This window comes from Saccopteryx leptura, chromosome 1, assembly GCF_036850995.1.
Source record: "Saccopteryx leptura isolate mSacLep1 chromosome 1, mSacLep1_pri_phased_curated, whole genome shotgun sequence".
Classification (NCBI taxonomy): Eukaryota; Metazoa; Chordata; class Mammalia; order Chiroptera; family Emballonuridae; genus Saccopteryx; species Saccopteryx leptura.
Window position 1 is genome coordinate 125,125,149 of NC_089503.1, and position 15,695 is coordinate 125,140,843.

The following is a 15,695-nucleotide window of genomic DNA, read 5'->3' on the forward strand; positions in this document are numbered from 1 at the left end:
ATAATACCTTTTGGGTCCATCTACGATGTCACAAATGGCAAGATTTCATTCTTTTTTATTGCTCAGTCATATATATGACATTTTCTTTATCCATTTCCTCTCTCAATGGACACCAAGGTTGCTTTCATATTGTGGCTGTGATAAACAATCTGCAATGAAAAAAGTAAAAGAGAATAAGAGCTACAAACTTCCAGTTATAAAATAAATGTCATGGGGATGTAACATACCACACAGGAAATGTAGTTAATGATATTATAATAACTTTGTATGGCGGCAGATGGACTTATCACAGTGATCCCTTCATAAGGTACATAAATGTTGACTCAATAAGTTGTATGCCTGAAACTAATTTAATATTGTATATCAACTATACTTTAATAAAAAATAAATTAAAATAAATATATTTAAATAATTAAACTCTCCAATCAAAAGACAGAGATCAGCAGACTAGATTTAAAAAATAAAAACAAAAAACCATAATTCAACTATATACTATCTACAAGAGACTCCCTTTATATCCAAAGATACATAATTTGAAAATGAAAGGATATTTGTATACCCACATTTATAGTAGCACTAAAATAGCTAAAATGAGAAAGCTACTCAACTGTCCACCAACAGAAATGGATAAGCAAAATGTGGTATATACACACAATGGAATATTATTTAGACTCAAAAGGGGAAATTCTGATATGTTACAATATGGATGAAGCTTGAGGATCTTGTGCTAAATGAAATGAGTCAGTCACATAAAGACATGCACTGTATGATTCCATTTATATGAGATAGTTTGAGTAGTCAGAATCATAGAGATAGTTGAATGTTGGTTGTTAGGGGGTTGGGGTGGGGAGTTCATGTTTAAAGGCCTAGAGTTTCAGTTTTGCAAGATGAAATATTCTGGAGCTGGATAGTGGTAATAGTTACCCCAAATGAATTTACTTAATATCACTGAACTGTGCACTTAAAATGGATAAGATTTAAATTTTTATGTTATGTGTATTTTAACACAATAAAAAAAAATTAAAGAGCTAAAAAAGTAAATTTAGAGAATCCCAGCAAGAATTCACAGGTCAGTTTTAGCAGCTTCAGAAATGGAAGCTAACAAGGTGCTAAGACCTCAGACAGAAGAGCAGTGGTGTTCCTGACCCAGGGCTGCAGTGTGCCAGCTGACTTTTTTTTTTATCTTTAAATATCTTCTTCTCCAAAACTGGTTTGAGAGATTTGAGTTTATAATGATGCATCACAAAGACCAGCTACACAGAGGACTCTATCAATGATGCAAAGAGATAATAATCCACATAGGAAGGGACTCAAGTGGCTTCTCCGTTGTCTGCTACCTTACAGAGCACAGGTGGTTAGACCATAAAACCACTACTCAGTATTGCTGCCCCCGATGGGGAAACTACATGGTAGTGCACAAATCAATACCGGAAATAGGCTTCACTCTGAAATAGACATGAAAACAGAGTCATAAGCAAACTACACAGAAGCAGAAGCAGTCAGCAAAAGCAAAGCTCTGTTACCCATCATGAAATCCCCACCAGCTCTTGCCTGTACAGGAGCTCAGCAAGGAGTGCCTTTGTAGAGCCAGTAGCCGTGGCCACCATCACAGCCACCTGGCCCATGCAGGTTCGCATTTGATTCGGGCAGACAGTAATGAAACAACGGAGCCAAGAACTGGTGGGCCATTACCTTTAATCCTAGCTTGCACCCAGCGGGCAAGTAAAAACACACACTGGGTTCCAAAACCCACTCATTCAGTGCTCACAAAGCTACTGATTTATCCGAGTTTCCTAGAATCAAAGGTTTCTAGCTCACTAGCCTTATTCACCTCTGTTCCCCATCTCCTTCTCTCTGCACAAACTCTGCACAAACTGGCTTCTCCTTCAGCATTCTGCCATCTTGGCTGCTTCTCCTCCACATGGCCCTTCTCTGCTCTCCTCTCTAATGCTAATCTCAGGAACCAAGAGAAAACAAGCTCCCAGTCTGCCCCATTTTATAGTGTAGAAAATCCAAACCTTTAAGCCAATCTATAAACAAGGAAGTCTCTGATACAAAGTCACTTAGGGTGGGAAAGGCTTAGTCTTAATACTAAGCCTTAGGGTATAATGACCCTGCCTGCTTACAGCCTGTCTCCCACACCCAATGCAAACTATAAGCAAGCAAACATAAATATCATATTTACAAACTTATTTGACCAACAGCCTGTCTTGGGCAACAGTTTGTTAGGTCTCTGGAGTTTACCCCGGGCACCATCATGTGCCCAACAACTCTAAAAAGAAATCTCCCAGAAAGAAGCATTATAAAGAAGAAATCTTTTTACTTACAATTTATACACTTGCGGGGAGGAAAGGGTGGCAATGTTGCAAGGTTTCAGTTCATCTAGGATTGATGGCAACAGTAGCATTTTTGTTACACAGTTATAATATCTCCAGTGGTCCTCTCATGTCAGGATTGCAAAAGTTAGAAACGAAGTTATGTTTGTTAGAGACTAATAACTAAGAAGAAATGGCCCAAGGTTTCATTTCTTTTGGAAACTTGAACAAAACAGAGTGACCTGTTTGTTAGTGGTGGTGGCAACTAGTGTTTTCTTTTGTTTTCATCTTAGGGAGAATGTGCCTTTTCTTTGTAATGTGATTTCCAGACAGCGGATAATGGGAGGCATATTGATTCCAAATGAAGGCAGGGTCAGCTAGCCAATTTGCTCTCACAAATCCAGGTGTCTTTTCAACCTAATGAGCTGCTTTTCTCTCCCATGGGGTTTTGCTCCATGGTTCTTCTATATGTGGAAGTAAACTCTAATTGCACATGTTTTTCTTTGTGTGAAAAGAGGAAATGAAAATCCATCCTGCTCATTATTATTAAACTTTAGAATTCACTATCTATCTCATTGTTCCAGCTAGAAGTTTCTGAATGCTTTCTCTCCATTACCCCCCGACATTTCACTGGGCTCCCAGCCTTGTCAGTTGCACTTCAGAAATCACAGCTGCTCTGCTGTCCCTGATCCCTCACCACCACCATAGCCAACTCTGTACTTACAAGTTCTCGTTGCCTTTGTCCTGAAGTACCACAGTCACCTGCTCAGTGGTAGCATCAGCATGAATCACTTGACTTCTGGCGACTTCTGGCTTGTGTCATATCATTTACTTATTTTTAAACCAAATTAAGTCCCGAGGAAGGTGGAGTGGCCTTCAGTGGGCCCTGGTTGCTGTTGCCAAGCCCCTTTTGTGGGTCTCAGAAGTTCAGTCTCAGATAGGAAGCTTCTCTGTCCCGTGCCAGCCTCAGCCACAGGGTGAGGCCTGTGCTGTTCTGATCTCCTCTGTCTCCACATCGTGTCTGCTCCTCTGTCTCCACATCGTGTCTGCATGCACCACAGGGCACTGCAGGGCTCTACTTGCCCATGATGTCCTGGGGCCCCACGGGTTCTCCTCCAAGTTGCTAATGAGATAGCATCCTGGTGGGCAGCCACTCCCCCTTTTAGCCCAAGAAGAACTTTATCTCCATCCCTTTCTCTGTCTGAAACCAAACCAAACAAACAAACAAACAAAAAAACACAACTGGATCACCTTGATGGTATTAGGCTGTGAAAATTCAAGTTTGGCTCACCCACCTGGCAACTTGTCCTTGTCCGCATGGCCACTGTAGCAAAGAAAGAATTGGCATGGAAAGGTAGTTATCTACTTTCACATCCGAAGAAACTCAGACCTCTGATCTCAATCCCAAAGCCTGCCTGAAGTGTGATGGTGAAGGTGGACAAGATTCCTTTTATTAGGTAAGAAGAGTAGCTTTTTCACTCTATTGTTTAGAAATTTAGGGGACAAAGAAAATATGGGACATAGAACAATTAATTATAGGCACAAGCTACCTGGAGTTATAATGCTTATAACTGCAACAGAAGTTCAGAGAGAGAGCATTATGGTCGAGGAAAAGACTGTTTCTTCCACCTTCTGTCTCCTTATTCTGAAACCTCCTTCTTGATGCATAAGAATCTTCTCTGTAAAACATTCTGTGTTTTCCCTGATCTACAGAACAAATCCCTGATGCCCACTTCTCATATCAAGCCTTCCATGACAACCCAGTCCAATCTGATTTTCCTGAACTCCTGTGATTATCATGCGACTCCAGGTCACTTGTGGCTGTAATTATTCTATGTTCCTTTTATCCCCCACCCCCCACCACAGTAAGCCTCAAAGTTTCTGAACACATGAGAAAGCTTACAGGCTGTTCTTGCTTTCCAAATTTCACATAAAGCTAGGATTCAAGTGTGAGAAGATGGCTTTTCTCAGCAGCACAATCAAAGGCTAAAATAATTGTATGCCCTTAAAAGAATGAACAGATTTTGCCTAGTGGTGCCCTTTGGGATAATTTTACTTGATTTGTTTCTCCACTTGGATGGCAAAAAACAAAAACAGAAAACACTAAAACATATCCCTCCAAATAAGCTAATAAATAAACTAAGTGTCAGTAAACTATATTGGAAATAATAGAAACTAAATTATTCCAATAGGTCTCCTCGACAGGTTGTGGAAGGTTGTATATGGCGGAGACCGCTGCTGTCTCCCATGCCGTGGTGCCCATGGGAAATGCGAGTGTTTGTACAGCACACTGGGGCTGTTCTGGGGGCAGTGACAGTCCCTGCCATCTGAATGTTACAGGGACACCTTTTACCTAATTAAGAGCTCAATGGTTAGAAAGCCGTGCAGGATGAAACCACGTCTTCAAATTTATCTGCTATCATTTAAAAAATGACAGTACCAACAGAAATTTTTAAATATTGCAGCTGAACCCTCTTCCTCTCCTTGTTTTTGCTTTCAACCTTGTTGATGTCAAGGTCACAGATCCAGTCTTCCATGTGCCAGTAGGAGCATGAATGCCCCTGCATGCACAGTAATTGAAATGGTTTTCTGATTCTGTCCTCCATCACACTTCCCTTATATAGAAAAAGAGGAAAGAACCAATCCATCTTCTAGCTACTATGGAACTCAGGTTTGTCTTACAACTGCTTGTGGTTGCCAGCGTGCTGAGCTTAACAAAGTAAACTATTAGTCAGAGTTGAGTGTGATGTAATGATAAATAGATAAAGCCAGTTGTTCAGAGGACAGCTCATGCACAAAGGATCTTCTCCAAGTTATTTTAACTGCTGTCCTCAGAAAATAAATATGCTACATTCAGGGGGTTTCAAGCAAACCATTTTTGTCACATACCTCTTAGCTGTCATAGAATGAATGAAGACACTTTCCTATTTCAAATTTAGACATCAGCATTTTTTTTTTTTTGTCCATACTAAAATAAGTCACCTATACCTAGATAGGACAAGAGCAGATACAAAATTACAAGGGCTTATGTTTTATTTATTACTGCCTGGAATTAAGATATCATTGCCTCCTCCCAAGGGGTTTCTTTTCCTTCCCCCAGGCACCAAGAACCAGAGAATTATACAGCTAAAAGAGGTTATATTTTACAGACATGTATGGAGGGAAAGTATTTCAAATAGCTTTTAGGTAGCTAGCTAAGTGTGTTTAATGGGGTATGGAAGACAAGGAAAGGATTTAATTTTGGACACGTGCCATTCCATCTGAGAAATTCAAGAACAGCCAACTTTGCTACAGGCACTCATTTACTTACTTCCCGAGGTCAATTAATGGAACAGGATTGGACGCTGCAGGTGGGATGAATTAATTATCTTGTGGGGTTATTGGTAATGCCTAAAGTGCTTTGTAAACTAGAAGTGCTCCATAAAGATGTCATTATAAGTACCTTTGTCATTGGGAATAACAAGATTAATAGTGATCAAGTGAATTAAGAAAGCAAAATTGGATATTATTTTCACATGAGGAGAAACATGTCAAATTAAGAAATGTTATATGGTAGATCCATACAATGAAATCCTATCACTGAGACAAGCAGATCATCCAGTTACTCTAGTTCGAAGGGTACCTAGTTATATACAATATTATTTGTAAAGCTTCTCTCTCTCGCTTTAAATGTGTCTTTTCATTTCATAGGTGCCAGAACACTCAAGTCATATGATTATGCTCTCCACGTATTTGTGATTTGACTCTTGTTAAATAATACAGGACCCAACATAGCTCCCATCAAAGCAGTTTTGAGGCTATGTTAGAAGAATTACCATATGCTTTCTTGACTTCTGCAAATACCAAGTATAAAGTTACAGATTGTTAGCATCTATCAAATCTTGCAACTTCATTAATCCTTGTATGTTAAATGCTTACCACGTATTTACTGATTTAATCTTTATAGTAATCTTTTGAGATATAATACCATTATTGTTCTTTTTTTAGATTTAAAAAGCTGAGGGTTAAAGGCAATAAAATAACTTGTCCAAAGGCTCAATTCTACATCTATCTAGAAACCGAGCCCATACATTCACCATGAGGAAATACTGTGTTCTCTGTATGTGTTCAGTTACCTAGTGACGAACAGGAAACAGACAATATTGCATTAATCTTGCTTTATGTGTTTCTTTTTCTCCCCTGTGCCCACCTCTCCCTCTGCACTCTTCCTCCATTTTGATCTCATTTCAACTCTTCCCTTTACTTTTCCCCAAAGGCAAATACGCCATGCGAGACCTGGTTCACAGGCTTCCAGGAGGGAACAACAGCAACAATGCAGCAAGCAAGGCCATGTCAGATGACACGGTGACAGCCGTCTGCTGCACCCTACACGAAGTGATCACCAAGAACATGGAGAACGCCAAGGCCTTACGAGATGCAGGTGGCATCGAGAAGTTGGTTGGCATCTCCAAAAGCAAAGGAGATAAGTAAGTCATATGGTGACTTTCTATTACCATAGAATTGGTATTGGTAGAACGGGTTTAAGTGTGCTGGGTGGCCCCTCTTTATGGGTAACACTATTGAATGTCACTGAAGAGCACTGTCTGATAATCAAGAGAACAGAAACAGCAAGTGGTTACCACCTTCCCACCCCAGAGTGAAAGCTGGTCTTATAGTAATTTCAACTTGATTCATAACTCATGACTTGGTTGACGACTGTGATATTGTTAAGGTAAACTTGACGATCCAGTGTGCATACACTATCATGGCCCTCCCTCAAAGAAGAGACCACCAGCTTAACCTGGATACATGAAGGTGTTCTGTGGTGGTTGTTCCTTCCTCTGTGAGTGCACGTCCTCTGTTGGTGATGTATCTACATCCTTTCACTCTTTGCCTCTTTAGCTCTGCATAGTAAGTCATCATGCAGGGCAGGGAGGGGGAGGAAACAGAGTGTGATAGAGCCTGAGAGAACTCGGTGCTCATCCAGCACCCTCCCTGGCTAGGTGTGTGCATTTGGGGCAAATTATTGAATTTAATGTGTCATTATGCCTATACTACTGACCAATCTAAAACTGAGGGAGGAGTTGTTATAATATCTATATGTCTTGGGGGAAAATGATAATAAAGCCTTAAGAGACTGAATAGAAATATTTTAGGTAAAAGGGATGGTGGTAAGAAAGGAGACCATTTATACAAATGGATAAGAAGAGATAAGGCTCCGTATCAAAGCAATGACACCAGCACAGAAGGGAGGTCCTGGTTTGATGGGAGAATCAATGCTGTCTTACTGGATGTGGCTGAGACATATCATCACCAGCCAGAGTGGCAGTGTTATCAGAGCTGACAATTTTACAGGAACATTCACTAGACTTAATTAAATTTCGCCACCTGGAAGTCCCTCAATGGAATCAAATAAGATTAAAAGGGTAGACCTTTTGTTACCCAGGGCCGGCTTCTTGACTTTCCCTGCCCTGCTTCCCTCTCCATTCCTTTACATCTGAATGCTAATAATTTATCTTTTGTTATCAAAGGCTGTGAAAGATGCACTTTGAGACTTATGAAAATTCTCTCATTTTATTTAATTCAGTATTATTACAGTTGTATTCTAAAAGAAGTTTCAGGGCTTCTGTTGAAGCACCCTGAGACCTCCAAATAGTTTCAACCAACAATTCAGTATTAAGATTTGAATAATTTTCTACATTGAGTAGAGAAGCCCCATAGACTTGAGTAATAATTGTGCAATGTAAATAGTCGGCTTGCATTATACCTTATGATAATGCACTTACAATAAAATGCTATTCTACATAGGCCGGAAGCCCTTTATATAGCTTCTTCTTTATATAGCTTCAGTGGACCTTTGGGGTCTCTCATTAAAATGCTTACCAGTCTTGAACATTAAGAACCTAGTATGTTAATACTTTTGTAAGCAAACACACATACACTCACAATAAAAACTATAGTTCACAAAAACACTCTGATATATTTGTCTATTATCATAAAGGCATTCAGAGATTAAAGCATTTTCTCTGAATTACAAGACTAGAGAGCTTTGGGCTGTGGTTTGGCATTTATTAATTCTGAGCACCCTACTGCAGTGAGCATCACTAAATGGGGCTTAAAGGGGCAAGATGCATTTATCAGTCTTATGGTTAATGAATATTATTTGGTGCAACTAATTTAAAAGGCATTTGAGAAAACCATTTATGAAGTAGTATATATCCACATTGCCAATCCAGAAATGATCCCATTAGCTCTGATCCACTCTTGATTATTGTTAATGGGAAGTTTCTTTCACTGCAGATGATCTCATAAACGTTCTTTAATTGAATGAAATTTCTTTGTTGCATTTCATTGTTTCTTTTCTTTTTTTCAATGTTAACAGTCTGGATTTACGTGTTTAATAAGAAGTGTGAACTTATTTTAAAAAGTTGGGTCAAGCATTTTTCCAGTTATAGTCAGTTTCATCCATCTCTTTTTTATAGAGTGACTAATTTGGGGTTCAAAACAGGTTTTTATAGCTGCAGATATCCTCATCTCCTACCTATATTTGGTTGTTACTTCTCATTCCTCCAAAACATTGCTCTGAATCTTAGGACCAAACTCACCATTCATCATTCAAGTCTGCTATGACAGTAGCCAGTGAGACATCCCCATGGCCTTCTAGACATTTTGATAAAATAGAAATTTTTTTTTGGAAACAGAATTTTTGAAAGTGAGGATGATTTTATAATTGGAAAAAGGTGGACCATCAATTTACTCTAGTTAATTAATGAAATGCTTGCAAATATCTCCTCTTTAAATTTCCCTTTAAAAAGTGTTTATAAAAATAAATAGAATTTAAATCTGATTTTTAAATTTAAGATACCATAGGAAAACACATATTAAAAAATAGGCCTACTTATGATTTTCCATTTTACATATCTGTAAGTTTTATTTCTAAATATTCACAGGCTTAAACATGGCATGATATTAATGAGTCATACTGTCGAGGTGCCAATCACAGTCTGCTTGAACTGCACAACACACAGTGTCTTGTTGATGCAACCACTGGGAGCAGAGTGCTGGGTTTTTGCTGCTGGAATAGCTGTGTTGAACACGCAGAATCAATTGCACCAACTGAAATCTTCAGCCATGTCTAATTTGAAAATTCTGGTGAAGATCAGACATTGTTTAATTGCTAAAGACCCTTGTAGGAGTTGTATACTTACCATTTTGAAGTCCTGATAACTTATATTATTCTGTTCAGATCATTTTAGACACCCATTATGAACATTCTGTCATATTCATCTGTTTCAAAAGTACATTTGGTTTTATTTTTCTAATTTTAACAGTTACATAGGAAATAGCATTGATTGTGCCACTATATTTTGTCATCAGACAGAAAAGGTATTAACAGATTCAGCTGTCACTTGTCAGTAAGGAACTGTGTATTGTAGCTAAGGTTATAATCACTTGTCACATTAAAAACACTCAATTGTTCAAGTCCTTCAATCAATAGTTACAGTTTTTTAAGTAGAAGTTGCTATGGTACCAGTCTAGTGGATGGATTAAAATTAAAGGCTAAAAGAAAGCAATGTTTCTTTGACCTTCGTATGTTATTATAACACTGAGCTGTATTGGCATCTTAATTGAGAGGTTAAAACCTGCTATCTATTACACATTCACAGTCTCTATTTTGTAACTAAGCAAGAAGTAGAAACAAAAAAATTGCACTGTTCAAATGAATTTTTGCATGCTTAATACAGGGACTGGCAAAAGTTGGTTTACAGTTGTTTGTATAGGAAAATATATAATACAAGAATAAGCTGTTTTGTGTTCTCATGACTATAAATCTATTTTTCCCACCCTGTATATTTCAACTACATTATCACTACCTGATTATTAATATATGTTTCTCTAGAGTTGTTTTATTACTGACATGGATAAAAACAATGATAAACAAAACATAGCATTTTATCTTTGTTCAACATTGGCTGTATAAGATTAAAATGTACCTGTATCTGTATCCATGAAAAGATCTAAAATTCTCTGCCTTTAAGTTAAGGAATTTAATATTGCATTTAGAGCATGGTCATAGCATAAATCATGAAATCATTAAGCAACCATTCATTTTAGTAAAAAGAAAATATGTCTGCTACTAAATATAATTAATTCATCCTTCACAGAGGAAAAAAGTTTAGAATTTATTAGAACTCCATTTTTTCCTTTAAAAGTATATGATATAACTAATAGATTCTTTAACACAGCCAAAACTGAATTCTATCTCAGTAATAATGATAGTAAGAGTGGCAGTTACTGTTACCAGTAAATAAGTGGACGAAAAAACCTTAAACTCGGTCTGAATTGCAAACGTGAAGATCCAGGGAAATAGCACATATTTACTTGACCATGTATCTGCTTCCCATAATTCCATTACAAACTGCTTGTCCTCACAGCAGCCATTTCCTCTGGCCTTCAAACCCAACCTCTGCCTGATCCCATCTAGCCATCTGCTCATTTTCTATTTCAGAGCCATTTTGTTTCCAAGGCATTTTTGGTCTCAATTCAGATATTCCCTCTCAGAGTATCTGTGGACCACTCGATCATGGGCCAGCTTCAGGGTTGGGTTTCACATTGGAGTCCTCAGGAATAGTTATATCCTGTGATTCCAGGAGCCACCATTCAGATAGACCAGGATCGGCAAACTGTGCCCATGGGCCTGCCACCTGCTTTTGTAAATTACACTTGATTTGGAACTCAGCCCCATTATTCACTTATGTATGATTTATGACTTCTCTCATGTTACAATGGCAGAGTTGAGTAGCTGCGACCAAGATCATATGGCCCCCAAAGCATAGAATATTTATTACCTGACCTTTTATAGACAAATTGTGCCAGCCCCAATATGGGTATAGGGTCGGTGGCAGCCTCTAGACTTGGGCAGCTGGTTGTGGAACCAGCCTGTTAGAATGAGGAACCACAGGAGTTTCCCCTCACGACTATTCTAAGTGACTTCTAAGAATTTGAGAGAATTACATCAACACAGATTTATTGATCTAGTTAGTGTCTGTTTTGAGATGCATATTGTCACTGAACCAAATGAAAGGCAGAAACCATGGGCCAAACAAAAGACATGAGGCTAATGTGTTCCAAGAGGCACTTTTATTTTAAAAGCACCTGGATGCAGGCGGGCTGAGACCAGCAAAGAGTGTCAGCCTCGAGGGAGGGATGGGGCAGGGGTTATATGGGTTCGTCAAAGGGCTTTGGGCAAAGGCAGCTACTAGATCAGCTTCTTCTGATTGCGGTTGGGAATGGTGCCCCAGTTCCTCAAAATTGTTTGCACCCTCATCCAATTGTCTCTTATCAGCATCCAGCTGCAAGGGAAGTCTGAGCCAGATTACTGAGTAAGCAAGTCTTTTTCCCTCTTCAGGCCTGCATTATTTTTAAGAAAGATAGTGGCTGAATAGACATTTTATCTATCACCAAAAGGCACAATGTTAGATCTAGTTTCACAGAATTTTCAAAGCCACTAGTAGTAAGAGCCACTAGTCCAGAGATTTATGTGACCTTACTTTCTCAGTATGGCCCAAAGGCTGCAACTTTAATTGCGTGAAGGGTTTCCCTTATAGATGCTTTTCTCTTCCTCTACAAACAGGGAAGGGCAAGTCCGGCAGTGTGTGTGTGTCCACCTGCGCTGCCGGTCTCTTGTCCTTGGCCTCTGCAGCAGAGGAAGAACGGGTCTCCGCAGCCAGGCAGGCATGTAGAGCCAACACTGATATGCTCTGATGCTTCAGCTGAGAAAATGAACAACTTTGTTCATCTTATTGCACAGACATTGCACAACACTGCTGTGAAAACCCCTGAATCTGGCTCCTCCTAATCGCTACTTTTCTCCTCTGTTCTGTTTTGTGGTCAGATGCTAAATTTGTGTTCTACCTCTTCTGTTTGCATTTCGAACATTCTTCGCCAAATTGTGATGCGCTCCAGTGTCTTGCCCTCAGGGGTATGTCGATGAGAGACTGGTGAACTAGCCTTACACTCCCCAGGGTGAGAGAAAAAGAGCCAGAGAGACAGGAGGGGGCTTATTCTTGCCATTTCCTGACAAGTTGGCGCTCACTCACCATCTGTGTGTCCTGTCTTTTCTTTACCAGGCATTCTCCCAAAGTGGTCAAGGCTGCATCTCAGGTACTAAACAGCATGTGGCAGTACCGAGATCTGAGGAGTCTCTACAAAAAGGTAAGGTTTGCTTTACCGTCTCGGCTCGTGAGCTCTACGCAGGCCCTCAGCCAAGAGATACAATATCTGATCGTAACAAGATGCAGCCTAGAGTAGAGGGCACTTGTCCAACAGTCTGAGTAATTGAAACAACTGAAACAAGAGACTTGGTGATGAAGCAGAAGAAAAGAGTTACTCAGTGTCCCCTGAGTATACACGAAGGTCCATGAACTTTCTGGATTGGACAGATCTACTCCCATAGGGCCTTACCCTAGATCATCTCATAGGAAAGAAAATAAGCTTGTTTATTTGAGCTTCCATATTATATGACAAACTAAAAATTAATGAACTGAGGGATTTTGCCAAAAAATAAAAAAGCCAACAAGTGTCAACAAGTAATTGGGGAGAGGAGAAAGAAAGAAAGAAAAAAAGCAATTCCAGAAGCTGAAAAGCGTTACAGCCGGGAACTCTGCATGGAAGGCCCAACAGCCTGCCCCCTGCCACCTGCCCAGCCCGACCTGCCCAGGTAGCTGCAGAGGGCAAAGGGGCTGGCGTGCCTGCTGGCGGAGATCCTGGGCGAGAGGCTGGGCACTGGCCCAGTGCCCTCTCTCGGGGTGGGCAGGACTTTTTATCATATGTTTCAAAGGAATCTTCATCCCCAAAATGGTTTAAAAAGAAAGTCTGGAGAGAAAAATGTCATGTCTAGAAACTTAGATGCTACACCTCATTTCCAAATGCTGCTAAGAAGGTGTGCAAAACTTTTCTTTTTTGGTTAGGAGGGCAGAATTCCTTAACAACATTTTCCAGAAGCTGTTGTTTTGTTGTTACCAGGTGTGCAAATATGGATCGCTGAAATGATCGTTGATTGCACAGTAGATTTGCATTAACAAACAGGAGGAGAGAATCAGTGATCTCTGTAGGGACTCGGGAAGCATAAACAGGGCAGGGAGAGGCATGGGCTTCCATCAACTGCCCTATGTGCCTCCTTGCAGCCCCCCCCCCCCCGGCTGCTGGTCTGGAGAAGGAGAGGGAGCCCATGTCTCCTGCCTCCCTCCCGAGCCTCCCAGTCCCAGAAGGGGGTGATAGACAGCGGCAAGAAGCTCACATCAGAGGAAGCAAAACCCATCTTGCCAGAGAAAAAATCGTCTTTTTCTAAACCAATGGAAAATGTAAATATTTAATAACTGGTTCTACTAACTTATATAGTTTATATCTAGATTTCCCCAAGGTCTTCCTGGTTCCCTTGTGTTCCTGCTTTGCACTTCAAGTTTATGAAGTTTGACCTATATATTTCTCTTTCAAGATTTTCCTATTCCCTAAGAGGAAGTATGTTTAAGTTGAAACAGATTGCAAAATTCAGTGTGAAAGGAGCATTCTAGATTAATTATATCCTCTCCCAAGTGTTCTGCATGTTAGGGTAAGCCCTTCATCTCACATATTTTAGGTTCCATTTTGTTTCGCCTGAAATTCGTCTCCCAGCATCTCTATTAAATTCCTTCTTGGGCTCAGCAGCCAAGGGAATCCTCTCCTGGGGCGGGATCCTTCCACGAAACAGGCAGTGGGACATGCAGAACTCGCTATAAATTAGAAAGGAGCTGGTCGTTCTGAACCAGTGGTTCCAGCAGCTCCATGAAATATTAGTGCCTCAAATGAACTCCACTTGCCCTCAGCTCCTTTGCTGAAATACACCTTCTTATATGTGCGTTGAAGGGAAACTGCTTTGCGAGACTCGACAAGCTATCTGTTGGTGAGAAGTATGCGTTTTTCATTCTAGTTTTTTTCCTATGTTGGTAGTAGAGTTCAAAAAGTGTTATTGTCTTTTTGTTTCCACGAAAAAAATAAATAAAAGAAGAAGAATAATATGTTGACAGGAATTTAATGGAACTAAAACTTAAAAGTGAGCGATGGTTTAAAATGTGTTTCATGTGAGGAGATCCGAGAGGCCGTGCTGGAGAAACTGATGGCGATGTTTTTAATGGACCCATGATTCAAAAGGATTGAGAAGGAGCTGATCTTAATAATTTCAAATGAGGCAGTTGTGGAATAACAGGAGGACCTTTACGCTCAACAGCATACGGGCTGCTAAGAGCAAAGCTCCAGATTCACAAAGTGTTTCTTTTTGAAAAGTCTGTTTGTGAGAAAACCAGATTCATTCACCCTCGTGAATTGTTTTTAATCTGTGGGGGAACAGATTACTATTTTGTTCTTCATTGACAGTTTTTTTACCTTTGAAAAAAAGGGATCTGTATCTTTTAATTATCCTTGCTTCAGATCTATTTATTAAACACTTAAATAGGCTTAGAAAAGGCATAGTTCCAGAGAAAACAGAAAACCTTGGAAGCAGTTACTGTGGATGAAAATAAAATATGGGACAATTATTAGCAATATTATTCCAGTTTGAAATTAATACCATGGATTTAAGGGATGAGTTAAGGGTAGGAAAATCACAGAGTGAAATCTTGAAAAAAATCACAGAGTTTGCATACATTAGGAGAAAAGAAGTAAGGGCATTGTAGATAAAAGAAAAACTGAGAAAAGAGATGAAATTTGAAATGAAAGTTGCAAATCTGTGGGACAAAATTAAAGGCCCATCTGTCACTGGCTCATTTCTTCCTAGAATCCAGGCAAAGAGGTCAGCGTCTAGTTTTATTATTTCAACTCCTTTATTTGACTTAGAGATACACTTAATACATCAAAATATTGGGTGCGCTGACCAGCACAAAATTACATTTGATTCTTAATACACTCTGAGCCAAAACATATTTGGATCATCCAAACCTTCCACTTCACTGGGACGTGGACTGCTGATTTCCTCCCAGAAGGGAGAGCAAGCACAGAAAAAGGATATCACACGTGGTCTAATAACGCAGCACTTTAAAAGAATAGGTAAACCAACCCTTACATTTAGATAATCACAAATAGAACTTGAAAATTTTTTATCATTGCAGAAGATGTTTTCTAAAAGAAAATAAGATGAGCCTTAGGGACAGAGTTAATATTGGGATAAAAGAAAATCAAGAGCTCAAAAGGTCTCAACTCTTTTTAACCTTAATACGTTAAAAAAAATGTCACTGACATAATGGAGTGCTTGTGTTTGATTCAGGTGGGAACTGTTGGGACAGCTGGTTTTGGAAGGAAGCAGATAAATTTGGGGGGTTGGACGTGAAATTAGAAAACTATAGATATCATTGCTTACAAATGCTTGCA

General features: G+C 39.5%; 1 protein-coding gene across 8 annotated transcripts in view; it reads left to right on the forward strand.

Annotated features, from left to right (window-relative positions):
- The window catches only part of CTNND2 (catenin delta 2), a 944,271-nt gene that overhangs the window by 890,137 nt on the left and 38,439 nt on the right, over positions 1-15,695 (forward strand). For all 8 annotated transcript variants that reach the window (XM_066374395.1, XM_066374422.1, XM_066374405.1 and 5 more), the window contains 2 exons: positions 6,571-6,781; positions 12,425-12,509. In XM_066374395.1, the coding sequence (XP_066230492.1) occupies positions 6,571-6,781; positions 12,425-12,509 (296 nt within the window). The remainder of the gene's footprint in view (positions 1-6,570; positions 6,782-12,424; positions 12,510-15,695) is intronic.